The sequence below is a fragment of the Spermophilus citellus genome, assembly GCF_964194105.1.
Source record: "Spermophilus citellus genome assembly, chromosome: 16".
NCBI classification, from domain to species: domain Eukaryota; kingdom Metazoa; phylum Chordata; class Mammalia; order Rodentia; family Sciuridae; genus Spermophilus; species Spermophilus citellus.
Genome location: NC_138196.1, coordinates 38511607 through 38531635, shown reverse-complemented (window position 1 = coordinate 38531635; position 20029 = coordinate 38511607). Strand labels below are relative to the sequence as shown.

General features: G+C 36.2%; 1 protein-coding gene across 9 annotated transcripts in view; it reads right to left on the bottom strand.

Moving 5' to 3' along the window:
• Positions 1-20029, bottom strand: part of HOOK3 (hook microtubule tethering protein 3) — a 132691-nt gene that overhangs the window by 106841 nt on the left and 5821 nt on the right. For all 9 annotated transcript variants that reach the window (XM_081269745.1, XM_081269747.1, XM_081269744.1 and 6 more), the window contains exon 2: positions 14508-14593. In XM_081269745.1, the coding sequence (XP_081125871.1) occupies positions 14508-14593 (86 nt within the window). The remainder of the gene's footprint in view (positions 1-14507; positions 14594-20029) is intronic.

Here is a 20029-nt window from a genome sequence, read left to right as displayed (position 1 = left end):
TTCATAGTTAAAAGATAGTTATGCTTTACCCAGGAATTCCTTGTTTTAAAATGCTTTTAAATATCTATGAAATTATATATTTTGAACTCCAAGGTTATAGAATACTTCATACTCCAATTTAGAGTAATAATCCTTATGAAAAAATACTCAGAAAAGTCTAAAATGTTTCAAATCCAGCATGATATAGTTTGCTTAATCCTTGAAAGATTACCAATTAAAATCTCAGAATCAGGGCTGGGGATGTGGCTCAAGCAGTGGCGCGCTTGCCTGGCATGCGTGCGGCCCGGATTCAATCCTCAGCACCACATACAAGCAAGGATGTTGTGTCCGCCGATAACTAAAAAAAATAAATATTTTTTTAAAAAATTCTCTCTCTCTCTCTCTCTTTAAAAAAAAAAATCTCAGAATCATGTTTGCAATAAAAAAGGAAGACAACAAAAACAGCAGCTAGTATCAAATACATCACATATTATACCAGGAATGCATGTATTACAATATGTGATACAGATCAGGCACTAAAACAGGCACTTCACATTCACAAAGGCATTGTAAGGAAGGTACTATTATTTTGTTAAAGTTACGGAATATTAGACTCAGATTAATTTTCCCAGGTTCAAAAATGGTTAAATGGCAGAGTTGAGAGTACAATCATTTTGTTAAAACAGACTGGTAGAATTCAACAAACATAACTGGTTCTAGCAAAAAACACTAAGGTCTCATGATCAATTATCTCCTTAAGGCTCAGTAAACTAGGTCATAAGTAGAAAAAGACCAATGTTACTCATGACATTCTACATCAATTATGGGCTGGCACTTGTAGTTACTGCTATCTTATCTGGTCTCACGTCTGGTACATAGCTAGCTGCTTCTCAATAAATTTCTGGAAAGTGGTAACACTTATTTAATAAGCTTCCAACCTTTAATTAGGCAGAACATACCAAGAATAGTATGTTTAAAATGTTCTTAAGTTCAATGTAACTTTTACTAATAATAAGCTTTGACTCCAAATGAAGGCCTCTTGCTACAACTTCTCTTTCTTTCAGTAGTTTACAATTTCAGCAATGTTTTCTAAGTATTCCTTACTTAATGGTCTCAGGCTAGGATCACACAAAAAAGGTAATTTTCTCAAAACTCTATAAGCAGATTATAGTTCTGCAAATATATAAATAACAACAACAATGTATCTTTAGTTTCTTCCTATGATCTGACTCCTGTCAACAAAAAACAAAATCATTTCCTTAAATTTTACCAGTAACACATTTACATATCTGTACTTATAATACACTAATCATAACTTAGGATAAGGGAAAAGTCTATTGATTTTAATCCTTAAAAATAACTCCAGGAATATATTATCTTTTTGTAGTCAAATAACTTCACAGAAACCAAAAAAATAAAATTTTACTTTTACTGCTAAAATTATTTAAGTAATATTCTTTTTTGAACCCTTCCAAATTAAGATGGGTCACAAGTGTGTTTTGGTTCCATTTCTTAATGACATTTGCATAAGCAAACTTTAATATTTTTATACATGTGCTGATTCTTAAAATAAATTTAGATGAGGACATTGGTTTGGACCAAGCTCTTCACACTAGGCCCACAGACCAAATCAGTCATACATTGTGAAGTTAATCAAAATTGTTCATCTAAGCTTCCAAGGAATTAGGAGTAAGAAAGAATAGCCAGTTTCACCTGGCATTACAGAAGTGCTCTTTTTAATGTTTACAAGAAAAATGACTTTAAAATGACCAATTGGCTTTTTTCCTGATTTTGCTTTCCTCAGCCCTTTTCTCTTTACAAAACCAACCTCCTCTGCTCAGCTCCTTGAAACATTCATTCTACTTTATAGAATGTTGTAATTTTTGTCTTTTGACATTAGTTACAACTATTTCCTAACAACCTTTTTAACTACTAAAAATAATCATATTGGTGGCCTGCCACTAAATGTTTACTACAATAATTAAATTTCACATCCATAAATGACAACAGAAATAGAGCAAATTATCTTAGTCGAAATAAGCAATACAAGCACATAAGGGATAGACTCCAAGGACAGACAACTTAGAGTACTATCAACATAAAAGTATCCATTTATCAGGCATTTCACCATTGTCCAATGTTTGACCTCCATTTTATCCTATTTGGTTCTATCTATTTTCTTTTTCCATCTTCCATGAGCTTTGAAAACAAAAATTGATGGCACTGAGGGGCACAACTTGCTCCTTCTGACCTTATTCTCTCAATCAGCATGTTGTTGTGGTATAATAAATATATTTTGAGCTGGGCATGATGGCATAGGCCTATAATCCCAGCAACTCAGAAGGCTGAGACAGGAGGATGGAAAGTTTGAGGCCAGCCTCAACAACTCAGCAAGAACTTGTCTCAAAATAAAAAAATAGAACTGGGGATTGTAGCTTAGTGGTAAAGCACTCCTGGGTTTAATCCTCAGCACCCTTCCCCAAAAATATATAATCTTTATCCTTGTTCCTAGACTGATCTTCTAAACCCTTGGAATTTCCTAAGTGACAGGTGTTTCTTATAATTCATCAGACCCTTTTAATCACACCAGAGTTTGATGTTAATCAGGCAATTCATGATAGCTTCAGAACTGGGATTGGTTCCAGAAAAAACAGTCACATGATTAGAGGTTGGGACTTTTAGTCTTGACCTCTGGGAAGAAGAGTGGGACTGGAGATGGAGTTCAATCACATCACCAATGATTTCAATCATGCCGGATGTAATAAAACTCTAAATAAAAACTGTAAACAACAGAATTCTAGGAGCTTCTGGGTTGGTAACACACTGATATACAGAGAGGATGCTGTACCCAGAGAAGTTATAGAAGCTCTGCAGTACATTTGCTTGCCTACACATCTGTTCTTCAGTTAATGTCCTTTATAATAAAATTGCAATTGTTAAGTTCTGTGAGTTACTGTAATAAATTATCAAAATTTGGGGCATGGGAACAACTGAATTTGTAGTTGACCAGAAGAAATTACAGATGCACTGAGAACCCTATTTCCAGTTGGCATCTGAAGTGGTGGCTGTCTCATGGAACTGAGGTCTTAACTCTCACCTTAACTTTCACATGTGAGGTGTGCATTAACTCAGAATTGGAGTACTATGCCATTAACTTGTTAGGTCTCGCCTATTTCAGGTAGTATCAGAATTGAATCCAACTACAGGATATCCAAGTGGCATCCCTGAAATTGTTGATGGAAAACAAGAGTACTGAATCCTTGAAGATTCACTAAAAGAAGATAGAGATTCATTCGCTAAAAGATAAAGTTGCTTCCTTTAAATCAAAATTGTGTATTCCATATTCATTTATTCAGCAAATATTTTCTTAATATCTACACAACAGGATAAGGGGATATGAAGTATAAGAGCAGTGCCAACATTAAACAGGGTAGTCAGGATAGTTACATTGAGAAATGAACCAATATCAGTGAAGGCTGAGGGAAAGGTCACACAAAAACCCCAAAGCAGGAGATGCCCAATGTGCCTGAGGATGAGCAATGCAGCCTTTATGGGAAAGAACACTAGTGAATGAGGTCAGAGCAGTAATATAAGTAGCCCAGATAACTTAGGATTTAATAGTACTTAAAATCCTAAGTTTTTTTTGCTCTTACCCCGAGTGAAATGGGACACCAGTGTTGGGTTCTAAGTAGTAAATATGACTTATTAAAAATAAAAACAAAAAAAATCACTCTAGTATCCTGGAAGCCAATTTTAAAAAGTGTTACAAGAAGGTAATAAGTTTGATGAGTATTACCAAATAATGATGACAAAGCTGAGGATATAGCTCAGTGATAGAGAACTTGCTGAGCATGGGTTTAACCCACAGTACCACAAAAACAGTGCTGACAGATTAAGACAAAAACTGAGATTGGACCACTACAATTAGCTATATGTAGATCATTGGAAGCCATGACAAGTGTAGTTTTAATATAGTGGTAGGAAAAAGTGCACTTAAGAGAGCAAGAGGGGAAGAATCCAGACAACTGGGTACAGACTATTCTTTAAAGGAGTTTTGCTGCAAAGGGAGAAAAAATGGAGTAATATCTGACAAAAGCGAGAACAGGAAAAGTATTTTTAAAGATAAAAGAAATTAAGAATTTGCTTGCATAGTAATGGATATGACCAGTAAAGAGGAGAAAATTGATGAGTAGGGTAAGTGGGAAGAATGGGTAAAGTGATGATCCTGATTAGTTGAGAGAGAGCAGGATCCAATATACAAAGTGCAGGTCCTACTGTTAGGATAGGATCGATTCTCTCTGCTCAACATTATAGATCATGTGTGGTAATAAGCAGCAAGGCAAAATGAACCAGAATGCTGGTAGGTGGGTAAATGTAGTCATGGTTTCTATAGAAATTTTTCTTTGTTTCAATTTGCTGAGAAGTAGGATGTTTCCTAATCTTGTAAGATGAGGTAAGGAGGATAAGACTAGAGGTTTGAAGTAAGCATAAAGTAGTCATCTAGAAGAGTAGAAGAACTAGGAAGCTAATACAACTGTGGGATTTTATAAAGTAACACTTAAGGTTTCTTGGTAAGAAATTAAGTGAGATCCATCAGCCTGTTTGTGTTGTCTCCACCACCTAACCCAGCCAGATTCAGTTACATAGGTGAAAAGCAGAAGAGACAAAACATTAGATATAACCAGAACTGTGGTTTCTATAAAATAAATACAAATAAATGGAAGAAGCAAAGAAGCTAAAGTGCACAACAAAGGAGTGATTATGACTGACCAAGGCATCTCAGCTGAATTGGGGGGTGTGGGGCGGTGGCGTGCGAGCAAGCAGCATGAAGATGAAGGAAAGTATTGAGGTCCTACTGGTAGGAAAGCATTGATGAATGATTAGGGTCTTGATTCCAGAGCAAGTAAAACAGAAGGGCAAGAAGTAGTGATAAGACAATAGCAAATAGCAAACTAAGAATATGGATGGATTACGTGTTATTTGTAATTATGAGATATAGGGCATGACCATGGGAATTGATGGCTGAAATTGAACAGAAGATAAATGAAGAAGAAACTGATAGGCAAGGATATGAAGGATCATGTAGGTGAATATTTGAATCACCAAGAATTTAGACAAAAGTAGAATTAGAAAAAGAGACAATGAGCCAGGATCCAAAATGGAAATGAAACACAATCAATTACAGGGGCTGGGGCTGTAGCTCAGTGGTAGAGTGCATGCCTCGAATGTGTAAGGCACTGGGTTCGATCCTTAGCACCACATAAAAAATAAATAAATAAAGATATTTAAAAAGAAAACTAAGTAGAGCTTTAAAAAAAGAGAACATCTATAGACACAACATATTAAAAAAAGAAACACAATTACAGTAACAAGGGGTAGGAGATTATGTCATAAAATTCAAAATTACAGGTTTTTTGAGAAAATGAGGGAAGGTGGTCTAGAAGTCATATTGAGGAGCACCACCATTGGATAAAGTGGTATTAGGAAGCCTGTGAGAGAAATAGCCACTCTTTGTGAAGTCTGCAAAAGCAGTGTTTTTCAGGGAAAACTCTTCCAGAGCAAGAAGGCAAAGGGAACTAGAGTCAGATCAGGGCAAAATATTGACTGTTTTTGGCACATGTACTGTAGGATTATCAAAAATCACAGGTTTTCTGGCATAAACACTCAAGTTAAATCTACAAATGGTTTAGATAATATTATCCAAACAATCACAGTTCCCTAAAGACTTAAAGAAAAAAATTCATTTTCATTTGATACACAGATGCAAAAGGATAGTTTCTGCAACTCTTAAGTTTTAGTGGAAAATATTTAAATAAACAAAAGTCTAATCATCCATGGAGGTCTGTCAAATCATTAAGCAGTTTAACAATCAAAAGTCCTGAAATGTGGGAATCTTTTCAATAATGCTTCAACAACAAATAAGCACTCTATCCTTATACTTTGTACCATATGCAGAACAACTCAAAATTTACCACAGATCTAAATGTAAATACTGAAACTATGAAACATATGAGGAAAATAAAGAAGAAAAATCTTAGTGACTGTGGGTTTGGGAAAGATGTAATATAATAAAAAAAATCAAACTACAAAATAAAGTATCAAAATTAATATTTTTGCTCTGCAAATGACACTATAGAAATGAAAAGAAAGACCACAGATTAAAAGAAAATATTTTAAAATATACATCTGAGAGTTGGGCATTAGTGGTATACATCTGTAATACCATTGACTTGAGAGGCTGAAGCAAGACAATTCAAAGTTTGAAGCCTGCTTTAGCAACTTACAAGACTCTCAAAATTAAAAAAAAAAAAAAGAAAAGGAGGGGGGCAGAGGAAAGCACCCATGGGTTCTATCCCCAGTACTACAAAATAAATGAATAAAGTAAATAACAACAAAAAGGTACATCTGGCAAAGGACTTGTGTTTACAGTATGTAAATTCTAAATTTAAGAAAACAGCTGGGCTTGGTGGTGCATGCCTGTAATCCCAGCAACTGAGGAGGCTAAGGCAGAAGGATCATAAGTTTGCAGCCAGCCTCAGCAACTCAAAATAAAATGGGCTGGAGATGTAACTCAGTGGTAAAGCACCTCAGTATTACAAAAAACAAAAAACAAAAGATTACAGCAGACAGTTCATCATGGAAGATATATGGATGACAAATGTGAAAAGATACTCAATATTAATCATTATAGAAATGCAAATTAAAGACCACATCACTGTAATGACTAAAATTAAAAGTACTGACCTTAGATAGTGTTGGTAAGACTAAAGCAATGGGAACTCTTAAACTGCCTATGATAAATGATAAATTCACTTTTGAAACAGTTTGGCAGTTTCTCAAATACCAAATAACCCTTGCCATATAACCCATATCATATGATTCCTGAGTGGCATTCATCCAAGAGAAATGAAAGTATATGTTCATACAAAGACTTGTACACTAATGTTCACAGCACCTTTAACTGTAATAACCCCAAGCTGGAAATAATCTGCATGTATACCAACAGATGAATGAAGTGTGGTATATCCATCCATATGACATAAATATAAACTATTAACATAAGCATGAATGAATCTCAAACATGGAAGAGCTACACCGCCTTCCTCAAAATAAATAAATAAATAGATAAACAAAAGGAAGAAACAAAAGAAAGCATACTGTGTGTGTCCAGTGATATTACAATTCTAGAAAATGTAAATTAACCTACAGGGATAGAAAATAAATCAGTGGTTGATTGAAGATAGGAAAAGAATAACAGGAAGGGGGAGATAACAAAGGGGCATGAGGCCAATTTTGGAAGTGCTAGATATATTAATTATCTTATCTGTGGGGTAGTTTCATGGGAATAAACACTGGTCAAAATTTATCAAATTATACACTTTTAAAACACACAAATTGGGGTTAGGGTATAAAACAATAGGACATCATGTGCTTAGCATGGGCAAGGCCCTAGGTACAAACTCCAGCACACACACAAAAAAGAACAATTCACTGAGCAATCTCAATGAAACTGTGAAGGAAGACTAAAGCTCTAAAAAGAAATGAATTATCAATCCTCAAAAAACATGGAAGAACCTTAAATATATATTCTAATTGAAAGAAGTCAATCTAAAAAGGCTATAGACCGTATTATTTCAACTATATGATATTTTGGAAAAGGCAAAACTATGGAGACAGAAAAAGATCAGGGTTGCCAAGGGTTCAGAGACAAAGATGAAAAAGCAGAACATGGAGGATATTTAGGGCAGAAAAACTACTTTGCATTACACTATATGTAGTATATTATAAGAAATGCATTTATCAAAACTCTCATTATATACAAAACCAATAGTGAACCTAATATAAACTATCACCTCTGGGTGATAATTATGTAACAATGTTAGTTCATTCATTGTAACAAACACATCACTCCAGTGTGGGATGCTGATAGTAGGGTGGGGGAAGACCAAATGTAGAAACTCAATTTTCTGCTCATTAAAAAAAAAAAAAAACTTTAAGAAACTGTAGTAAAATAAATGGAAAATTATTTAAAAGACTAAAGAGAAAAAATTATTCTGATAATCAGCATATTTAGATCTATTCATGTTTGATTAAAAAGACTACAATATGGTATTATTTCTACTCATTAGCTCAGACAAAATGAAAAGGATTGATATTTTCAGTAAAATTCTCCTGGGCTGGGGCTGTAACTCAGTAATAGAGCGCTTGCCTAGCACGCATGAGGCACTGGGTTTGATCCTCAGCACCACATAAAAATGAAATAAAGATATTGTGTCCAATATTTAGTTCTATGGAACTAAAAATAAATATTAAAAAAATTCTTTTATCAACTCCCATACTCCAGACTTTCCTCCTACTATCTGGTTCCTCTGTTGGCTCATACTCTAACCAATAACTTTTTTCTTTTGACCTAATACTCTCCTGATGTTGATTTAATTTGCATTTATGCCTTCAATTGAAATACCCATGTAGATAGTGCCACTTTAGACTCTTCTTCTGAACACAGACCTATATAGCCAACTGCCAATATGGCATTTTCTCTTTATGTCTCAATACCACTCAGGAATACTGTTCCCCAAACTAAACTCATAACATGTCCAGCACTCCTCCAGAATAGGTCCTCTTTCTGTGTTCCCACTTAAGTGGCTAATATCCTGTTCTGTGTATTTGCACGTCAGAAACAAAAAAGTCAACTGACACCTCCCTTTTACTCATTACCCCAAACGAATTATCAAATCTGCTGTTTTTATGTACCATTGAGTCCATTTGTCTGTATCTCCTTTGCCACTTCCTACTCTGAGGTACCTTCATCTTCCTTCTGAATTACTACAAACTTCTTTCCAATTAACCATCCCTCATCACCGAAACCTCTTTCAGTTAATTTTATATCAGCAGCCCAAATATTTTCAAAATTTAAATGCAATTGTGTTAACCCCCATTTCCCTTCCCTAAAAGCCCCTAAATTCTTTCTCACATCCTTAAAATAAAGACACATGACTACATAGTCTGGCTACAGCTTGTTCTGCACAATGCCCCCTGCTTTAGCTCAAATCTTTCTTCCCATAGCAGTGTTTACCACATTCCATCAACCTGAAGAGCCTCTTTATATGCAACTTTCTCTTCTAAATCTCTTACCATTTTTCAGATTTAATTTACCTTTACTTATTCAGGTAAAAATGTTCATGACTGGAGCTGGGGTTGTGGCTTAGTGGTAGAGCACTTGTCTCCCATGTGTAAGGCAAGTGGGTTCGATCCTCAGCGCCACATAAAAAAATAAATAAATAAAAATGTCCATGACTTCCTCAACTAAGATGAATATCCATACCTTTTGGAAGTTTAGAAACACTGTATAGGTCTCCTCTGTAGCTTCTGTTACAATTTTATTTTAGAGTTTAATTAATATTTTTTTCCATGTTATAAATTCTGTGGAGGTGGATACCATGTCTGTGTGGCCTGTCCTTGTATCACCAGTGTTGGACACAAAGTAGCCGTTCATTAAATATCAATTGACAAAGTAGTAATCCAATGATGATAAGGTTGGGCTTATTGTACAGTCATTTGAAATAAAGTAGATGTTACCCAAACATGTGAAGGTATTGCATAGACAATAAATGAAAAAAAAAAAACAAAAAAAACAGAAACACAAAGAATAAGGCACTGCATGATTCCATTTAATAAGATGTTCAAGAACTGACAGAACTTAATGTTGTAGACATCACAATCTTAGCTATTTTCTGGAGTAAGGTATATGGACTACAGAGCAGTCTACGAGGGGAGCCATTAGGGCACTAGAAATGTTTTCTCTACCAGGATGGTGGTAACAAGGAGATACACACACACAACCTACATTAACATATACAAATTTATCCCTTTTTAAAGTATGCTTTTCTATATGTCATATAACTCTTAAAAAAGGAAAATTTGAGAGGCATTTGTGGAAAATTAAAAAGAAAACTAAATATTGCTGACAAATATGCCCACAAAACTTTGGTAAGTAAAAACACTTTATAGGCCAATATACATTATGATCTTGTTTTATTTTTAATATTAATCACAAATAGACAAATTATAATGTATATATTTTTAAGGTACAAAATAATGTTATATATATATACACACACACACATAGATGTATCTATATTTACACACACACATACAATGTGGACTGATTAAATCAAGCTAATTAACATCTATCCAAATACTCACTTTGTGTGGTAAGAACATTTGAAATTACTCTTAGCAATTTTGAAATATACGCTATTAAGTACAGTCAACATGCTATTCAATAAACATTAAAAAACTTATTTATCCTGTCTAATCATCAACTCCTGGTTCCCTTGCCCCAACCATCATTCAACTATCTGTTTCTGTGAATTCAAATGTTTTAGATTCCCCATGTAAGTAAAATTAGTATTTGTCTTCCCATGCCTGGCTTATTTCACTAAGCACAATGTCCTGCAGATTCATTTATACTTCTGCAAATGATAGGATTTCCTTCTTTTAAAAGATGAAATGGGGGCTGGGTACAGTGGGGGAAGTTTGTAATCCCAGCGACTCTTGAGGCTGAGATAGGAGGATCTTCAGTTCAAAGCAAGCTTCAGCAACAACGAAGCACTAAGCAGCTCAGTGACACTGAGGCTCCCTGTCTCTAAATAAAATACAAAATAGGGCTGGGGATGTGTCTCAGTGGCCGAATGCCCCCAAGTTCAATCCCTGGTACACAAAACAAACAACAACAACAAAACCCCCCCACATTTTCTTTATCTATTCACCCACTGATGAACACTTAGTTGATTCCTATCTTGGCTGTTGTCAATCAAGATACAATAAACGCGAGAATCCTGATGTCCCTTCATACTAATTTCATTTCCTTTGGATATATACTCCGTAATGGGATTGTTGGATGTTATGAAAGTTCATTTAAAAATTGTTCATTTTCCACAATGGCTGAATGAATTTACATTGCCACCAAAAGTATGAAAGGCTTCCCTTTGTTTCATGTCTTCCCTAATACTCTTATCTTTTTGATAACACTCATTCTAACAAGCAATATCTCACATGGTTTTAAATTTCATCTCCCTGAGGTTAGTCATGTTGAGGATTTTATACACACACACATACACACACACACACACACACACACACACACACACACACAAACATCCCTGTTGGCAATTTGTATGGCTTCTTTTGAGACTATCTATACAAGCCTTTTGCCCAATTTTAAACTGATTTGTTTTGTTATTGAGTTCCTTATGTATGTTGGATATTTACCCTTTATCAGAAGTAAGGCTTGCAAATATTTTCTCCCAGTCCACTGGTTTGTCTCTTCCCTCTGTAAACTGTATCCTTTGTCATGCATAAGTTTTTTAGTTTGATGTAATTCCATTTTTTGTTGCCTTGAGCTTTGGGGCTCAAAACCAAAAAATAATAATAATTGCCCTAACCAATATATCACTTTTCTCTCCATTTTCTTCCAGTATTTTTACAGTTGCAGATTTATATTTAAGTCCTCAATCCATTTTGAATTGATTTTTGTATATGGTGTGACAATTAAGGGTCCAATTAGTATACATGTGGGTATCAGTTTTGCCAACACCCTTTATTGAAGAAACTGTCCTTTCCCCATTGGGTAATTCTGGCACCTCTGTGGAAAAATCAACTGGCTGCAGATGTGAGGGTTCAATTGTAGGCTCTCTATTCTGTTCCACTGGTCAATATGCTGTTTTAATTACTATAGCTTAAAATCTGGAAGTGTGATGCCACCAGCTTTGTTCTTCTTGCTTAAGATTGCTTTCACTATTCAAGAATTTTCTGTAGTTTCATATGAATATTGGGATTTTTTTTTCTATTTCTGTGAAAAATGACATTAGGGTTTTGATAGGGGTCACACAAAAACTATAGATTGCTTTGGGACAATCTATGAAGGACATTTTAACAATATTAATTCTTCCAATCCATGAACACAGAATATCTTCCATTTTTTGTACCTTCTTTAACTTCTTCCATTAATGCTTTATAGTTTTCAGTGTATAGATCTTCCACCTCCCTTGATTAAATTTTTGTTTTTGCTATTATAAATAAGATTGCTTCTTGATTTCTTTTTCAGGTAATTCATATAAAAAAAGCACAACTGATTTTTGTATTCTGCAACTTTATTGAATTCATTTATTAGTTCTAACAGTTTTTTGTTGAAGTCTTAACAGTTATCTACACATACTATCATGTTGTCAGCAAACCACTCACTTCTTCCTTCACAGTTTAGATATCTTTTATTTCTTTTTCTGGCCTAATTTCTCTGGCCAGAACTGCCAGTACTATGTTGAATTGATATGGCAAGAGTAGACATCCTTGTCATATTCCCTACATATTGTTTTGATAAAATACACATATTTGTTCTTTCTTCTGATTTCTGCAAGTGACTGAAATCCCAAAAAACTAGCGTAGGTAAAAAAATTCATTTATTGACACATTTCTGGAAAGTTCACTTAAGCCCACATACCCATAAATAATTTTTATTAAGAAATTCTGTCAGGGCTGGGGTTGTGGCTCAGTGGCAGAGTGTTTACCTAGCATGTGTGAGGCACTGGGTTCGATTCTCAGCACCACATATAAATAAATAAAATAAAAAGGTCCATTGGCAACTAAAAAATATTTTAAAAAAAGAAAAGAAATTCTGTGAGCCAGGCATCGTGGTGCACCATCAGTAATCCCAGCAGCCTGGGAGACTGAGGCAGGAGGATCCTAAGTTCAAAGCCAGCCTCAGCAACTTAGTGAGGCCCTACGCAACTCAGCAAGACCATGTTTCTAAATAAAATATTAAAAAGGGCTATCAATGTGGCTCATTGACTAAGTGCCGGGGTTCAATCCCTGATACCAAAACCAAGCCAAAACAAAACAAATTCTGAGAAACTCTCACCCATCAGAAAACTAAAAAATATTAGGGTACCCCTCAGAAGTGAACATGAAAATGAAAAGAATTGTGTTTGTACATCTGGAGAGAAATGTGCTATGCATTTATAGAAGAAAGTGAAAATAAGCTATAGTTTTCAAACATGGAGTCCCTAGTTAAAAAGACACAAAGATATTCTCTGAAATATAGGCATTTGAGCTGCTTCTCAGATGCACAACTTTATAGCTTACTTCAAGTAAATAACAGCAAGAATTCACTTAATGATTCTGATTCGCAACAGAACTACAGGAAATTCCAGGCTGACAAATACTTAGGACTTCCAAATATAAAAGTATCCCCAAATCACATGAAATCCAATTCACACACAAGGCTTTATTTTAAAAAGTCCAAGTCAAAAGTTGACACTCACATAATATTAGTTTTACAACTATTATATTTCAAAGAACGTTAAAGAATCGGGTATTTTTTATATATCCCAAATATTCCATTATTTTAGTCATTCATCAATCATGAGTACTCATAATAACAGACTAAAACAGGATAAGTTGCTGGTATCTATTCTGACTCACAAAAAAATGGTAATTTCACATGGTTCAATCAAAAACTCAACATTGTTCCAGTAGGTCACAGAAGTGAAAAGACAAGCTCCCTGATGCACTTACACTATGAGAGAGAGAGAGAGAGAGAGAGAGAGAGAGAGAGAGAGAGTGTGTGTGTGTGTGTGTGTGTGTGTGTATGTGTGCGTGCACGCGCATGTGTGCATGCAGTACACATACTTATTGGGGCCAGGGAGGGGGACATAAATGAACAACCAAATATGGTATATCAAATACTTCATACTTCAGAAAATGATAAAAACATAGGAAATAGTTGTTGCTCTTTTATATGGGTGAACAGCGAAGGCCTCAGTGATAACATTTAAGTAAAATCATAGAGAAAGAGGCTACAGGCACGATAGCAAAAGGAAAACCAACCATGAACTCAAACCTCTAAAACTGTGAGCCAAGATAAATCTTTCCTCCATATAAATTGATTTCCAAGTGTTTTGTTACAGTGACAGAAAGCTTATTTGCTGAGGGCCATTGCCAAGTAGGAATGACGCATCAAAATTTCCTTGCTAGCGTACCCTATGTTAAATGGATTTCGCTGTTGACATTGCATGTAAGGTGACCTTGCTCAAGGACCAAGGCGGATCCGGGTTTAGAGCTGATCAGGTTTGAGGAAGTATCCCGGTCCTTGGGTTTAGGGCGTTCCCGGTTTAAGACAATAGGGTTTAGGGAAGTTGGAGGTTGAAGATTATTGCTGCCGGGATTAGGGTGTTCCTGCTGCTTGTTCCTGTTGAGTTCTCGTGAGATTCAAATGGGATATTGGAAAAAAAGCCTCGTGGAGTAGGTGAATTGGGCGGGCAGAACTGGGATTTCCCCAGAACGTGTGTGTAGAGGCCGGTGTGAGTTCAGGAATAAAGAACTGCTGTTTGAATCTACAAAGCTGTGTGGTGGCTCGTGATTCTGTGCCCAGCCAAGACATTGGCACTTATTAATAAGAACACTCATCTTTAATTCATGTTTTCAATCTAATAAATATGTATAACAAAATACACAAAGATTATTCTTACATCTTTTGGAGAACCTGGGCCATCACAACCCCATTCGTTAAATCTTCCACGGTCTGGCATGGTGTATCCACGTTAAATGTCTGGATCTGAAGGAAAAAAAAGATTCTATGATTAACTAGAAAAGATTTCTTGGGCTTTTGGGGATTGATCATCTCATCATAGGGGTTAAAATAAATGTTTTAAAAGAAAACAATTGGAAACTTCTTCCTTTAAAGGAAACTTCCTATAAATTATTATTTTAATTTTTGGCAAGACAGAAGTTGGGTAGACTAGCCAACTTCCCAGCAACCCTTCTAACCACAGATGATCAATTTAAGAAAATCATCGTACCTTCAGCCCCTTTACCAGTGACTAAGTGAAAAACAAGTTGAACACAATTTGGAACAAAGAGATACACAAAGATGCTTCTGGGAAAGAAAAGTCCACCTATTGACATGAGTAAGTCTATATTGCCTCAATTATTGCTAGAAGTCACCTTTTGAATACTAAAGCAATGAGGCCAAGGTAATGGAAAGCAGAGAGGAGGAAGAGAAAGAACTAGGTACTTGGGGTAAAAATTGAACCCTTAAATTAAAAAACCTTAAAGCCTCCTATTGTGTGAAATAAATTTCTTTCTTGTTTAAGCCTAGCCAGGTTTAGGTTTCTATTACTCAGTGCCAAAGTATCTTTATATAGATGGAGAAGTCATATTTACCATGGTTAGGTTAGGCATTCAATTCACTTTGATTTCAAATATATTCTGAATATGAACTAACTTCATATTGTCAACAAGATGTGGCTAAGAAATGTAAGAAAAAGTAGTAGAGCCAACAATAATTACAACCAGAAGTCCAATCTGGATTTAGAAGAAAATAAATCACTAGGAATAGACAGACATGGGGCATCCTCTTTTAGACCTTATAATTTAGTGAAACAATATTATAAGAAGTGTAAACAGCAAACACAAAAGAGTTTATAAGTGAGAGTGTGATATACTATAGGAATTAAAATAAGCCTGGTATGGAACTGGGCATAAAGGGTGAAGTTTTCAAGCTGTAGGAAGAGATGGAACACAGAAATATAAAATAGTAAAGGATAGGACTCAAGAAAGAAACATTATCACCAAAATCTCCGTAAGCCATAGTAGGACTTTATCCTAAGAGCAATGGGTAGTAAGCAAAGGATTTTAAGCAGGAAAGTGAAGTCATGAGATTTAAGCTGTATAAAGATTATACTGGATGCATTTTAATAGATTTAGATGAAGATAAACTAGGAAGCAATGATGGAAATACAGGAAATGATGCTCAGGTGACCATCTATTTGTATTTATTGGGTTAAAAAAGGCAAAATTGCAAGGTCAAAAATACGCCTGTTTTAAAGTTCTAGTTTGTGTTTTTTTCTTTTGAGGTGGGGTCTCCCAATGCTGCCCAGGATGGGCTCACAATCCTCCAGCCTCAGCTTTGCAAGTAGCAGGGATTATAGGTACATACTGCTATATTCAACACATTTTAAAGTTTTTGATAAATACTGCCAAACCACCCTCAATAAAGCTCATGTGTGAGACACAAAGCAAGAAAGTTTAGAGATGAAATGGTTGAGTCATAAGAGGTTTAACATAACTGGGGCATTAATCCCTGGATAGGAATTAATTTGGTGGTTTCTATAGGCAGATAAAATATGGCTGGAGGAGGTAAGATGTTGGGGGCATGCCTTTGGGGTTTATATTTTGCCTGTGTTGAACAGAGCTCTCTACTACCTGATCATGACCTGAGCTGCTTTCCTCCATCATACCCTTCTGCCACAATGTTCTGCCTCACCTCAAGTCCCAAGGAATGGAATTAGCCATCTATGGAATTAGACCTGTGAAACCGGGAGCCCCAAAATAAACTTTTGTCTTTAAAATTTTTCTTGTGAAGGCTTTTGGTTGTAGCAATGAAAAAGCTAACGCAGAAATCAGTACCAGGATTAGGATCACTGCTGTGACTAACCTGACTACGTGGTTCAGAAGCTTTGGAGCTTTTTGAAATTTGTGGAAGGAATTTTGAGAAACAGCAATGCAAGCTGGAAAAGTTTTTGACTGTTGTAAGCACAGCTTAATGGGTAATTATGGTGGGAGCTCAGAAGACCAGAATGCTGGAAGGCCTGCGCACAGTAAACACCAAGCTCATAAGGTTTCAGAGGAAAAGGAGGATTCTATTGGAAATTGGACTAGAAGCCATTTGTGTTGTGTTTTGGCTAAGAACTTATCTGCATTTGTCCATGTCCTGAGACATTCTGTGAGGCTGAATTTAAAGGCTTCTTAATTTGGGGGAAGAAATTTCTAGGCAGCATAGCATTCAGGGGATGGCATGGATATTGCTGACAGCTTTTAGCCAAGTTTATTTTGATACTCAGGAGCAGAAAGCAAAGCAGAAAGATTTAAAGAACTTGCAATTTGGCCAGAAAACTGATTAAAAGTGGGGTAAAGCAATGTGTGTGTTGTTAAAGACATAGTTGTTGTTAAGACACATACAAAAGTATTGTTTTTTAAGACTCAGACAAATTATAGTCACTAAAGATATGCTAAAGACTGCCCTGAGATGATAGTAAAGATGGCTTGAGGACATCTCAGGAATTGGCAAGACCAAACCCATCTTAGGCTCAAGGGTGTAAAGTAAAAATCCTATGAGCAAAGACCAGAGACCACTGGGGCACCCTACTTGCACATGAAGGAATAGTAAATTTTTTCAACATGCCCAGCCACCCAGGCACTCAAAGGCTGCTGCAGTCATGGTCCCTGAAGGCTTGGCTACTGCTCAAGATGGCAGCAGACCTTGGTATTTACCACATGGTGCTGGTTCTGTAGGGACTGCAGGATGCAAGAATTTGGGAGTCATGGAGGCTTCCACAAAGATTTTAAAGCAAGGCCTAGAAGGCAGGCAGTGTTGCAGGGTCAGATCCCTGCAGTCTGTGCCTATAGAGCAATGTGTAGAAATGTGAAGAGAAAACTGAAGCTGCAGTGGAGAACCCCCAAGATTCAAAAATGCCAGTACCATGTGATGCCTGTCCAGGAAAACTGCAGGAATTGATCAGAGACAAGCCAAAAGGGACCATATGGGCTACAACCAGCAAAGCCATTGGGGTGGAACTATGCAAGCCCTTTGGTGAGAATGCCATGTGCCCCAGATGCTGGACATGGAGCTCTAGAACTTGTTTGACCAATTGAATTTCAGTCTTGCTTTGGTACCATCCCTTCTTTTCTATGCTCCTATTTTTCTGAATGGAAAAAGAGTACTCTGTACTCTTTATATATTGAATATGTTTAACTTGCTTTTGATTTTTACAAGAGCTCATGCTGAGAGTTTGTCTTGAGTCTCAGTGGTGACTTGGACTTGAACCCTTGGACAATGCTAAAATTGCTAAGGAAACTCTTGAAAATGGATTTTGCATTGTGAGATGGGCATGAGCTTTTGTAGGCCCAGGGCGAAATATTATGGTTTAGATATTAGGTGTTCGCTAAAAGCTCTTAAGTAAGACAACGCAAGAAAGTTTAGAGATGAAATAACTGGGGTTTAAGAAGTTTAATGTAATCAGTGCTTTAATCCCTGGTGGTAACTGTAGGCAGGTAGGGTGTGGTTAGAGGAGGTAGGTCCTTGGGGGGGTGTGCCTTTGGAATTTATATTTCATCCTTATTTAGCAGAGCTCTCTGGCTTCCGGCTGGTAAAGTCCTGAGCTGCCTTTCCTCCACCACACCTTTCCAACATGATGTTCTGCCTCCACTCAGGCCCCAAGGAATGGAGTTGGCCACTATGGAATAAGACCTGTAAACTCATGAGCTCCAAAATAAACTTTTCCTCCTCTACAATTTTTCTTGCCAGGTCCTTTGTTCACAGCATGAAAATCCCCCACTAAAACCGAAATATTGTAGCAATTTACTCTCTTACTAACAGTGAAAGAATTCTACTTCTCTGCATTACTCCATCTATAAAATCTTTTAAAACAGAACTGTTAACAATAGAGTCATAGCTTCTTCAAATTTTACATAGAACAGTCTCATGGGTAATAATGGTTAAGTGGCAGAGGCCAAGGGAATTATCTTAAAGATCCTCTTAGAAGGTAGTTTTTACTTAGGCAAAGGTGGGAAGGTGGTGAGAAGCTCTCAACATAATGCATGCACTAATAAAATACTAGTAAATGAGCTAGGTACAGTTTTACATGCCTATAGTCCCAGGCATGTAGCTGAGTAAAGCAGGAGAACTGCAAGTTTGAGGCCAGCCTGGGTGACATAAAAAGACCCAAACTCAAAAAAAAAAAAAAAAAAGTAAATGAATAAATGGAACAAATAGATAATCATCTGCAGGAACTGATTTAAAACTTTACCATATGATCAGATATTACATAATGTAGTAAAAACTTAAAAATAAATTAGTACTTATTTTCATTTTAGCAATGATAAATTAATGGCCATTAATTTATAAATTTTTTAAAAAAAGCCTTTCTTGTAGGTTTGATTAGAAGGAAAGTGAAGCAACAGGAAGGACACTATCTCATTTATCTCTTCACCACTAACCTTAGTACAATGTCCCATACAGAATAAGCCCAGAATGTATAAATATTTCTTCAAATGTAGTGAACTAATTTTTTTATATTTATTTTTTAGTTGTAGTTGGACACAATACCTTTATTTCACTTATTTATTTTTATATGGTACTGAGGATCAAACCCAGGGTCCCGCACGTTCGAGGTGAGCGCTCTACCACTGAGCCACAACCCCAGCCCTAGTGAACTAATTTTCTTAAAATACTTTTAAAATTATACATGAAAACAACATCTTTATTTTGTTTATTTTTATGTAGTGCTGAGGATCGAACCCAGTGCCTCACATGTGAGAGGCAAGTGCTCTGCCACTGAGCCACAACCCCAGCCCAATGAACTAATTTTAATCCCTAACTTTACTTCTAAATTGTTATATAATCTTAGATATTTCATCTGTGTTTCCATGTAAAGACAGGGAAGCTGGGCGCAATGGTGCATACCTGTAATCCCAGTGCTCCCAGAGGCTGAGGCAGAAGGACTGACATTCAAAGTCAGCCTCAGCAAAGGCAAGGTGCTAAGCAACTCAGTGAGACCTTGTCTCTAAATAAAAAAAAAAGGGGGTTGGGGATGTGGCTTAGTGGTCTAGTGCCCCTGAGTTCAATCCCCAGTACCCCTTCCCCCCAAAAAAAGATTGAGAAAAAATACCTTCTAGAGGGTTGTGTTATTTGAGGAATGAATGAGAAAACAAGTACACATTAGATATTCTGAAGTATAAAGTATGGCCCCCAAATTTGGTATACATGAGAATTACCTGGGAAGTTTTCATTATTTTTCTGAGAGAGGGGGGGGGAGGATTTTTTTAATATTTATTTTTTAGTTTTCGGTGGACACAACATCTTTATTTTATTTTTATGTGGTACTGAGGATCGAACCCAGCGCCCTGCGCATGCCAGGCAAGCGAGCTACCGCTTGAGCCACATCCCCAGCCCCAGAAGAAGTTTTCATTTTGAAAATGCATATTTTGGGCT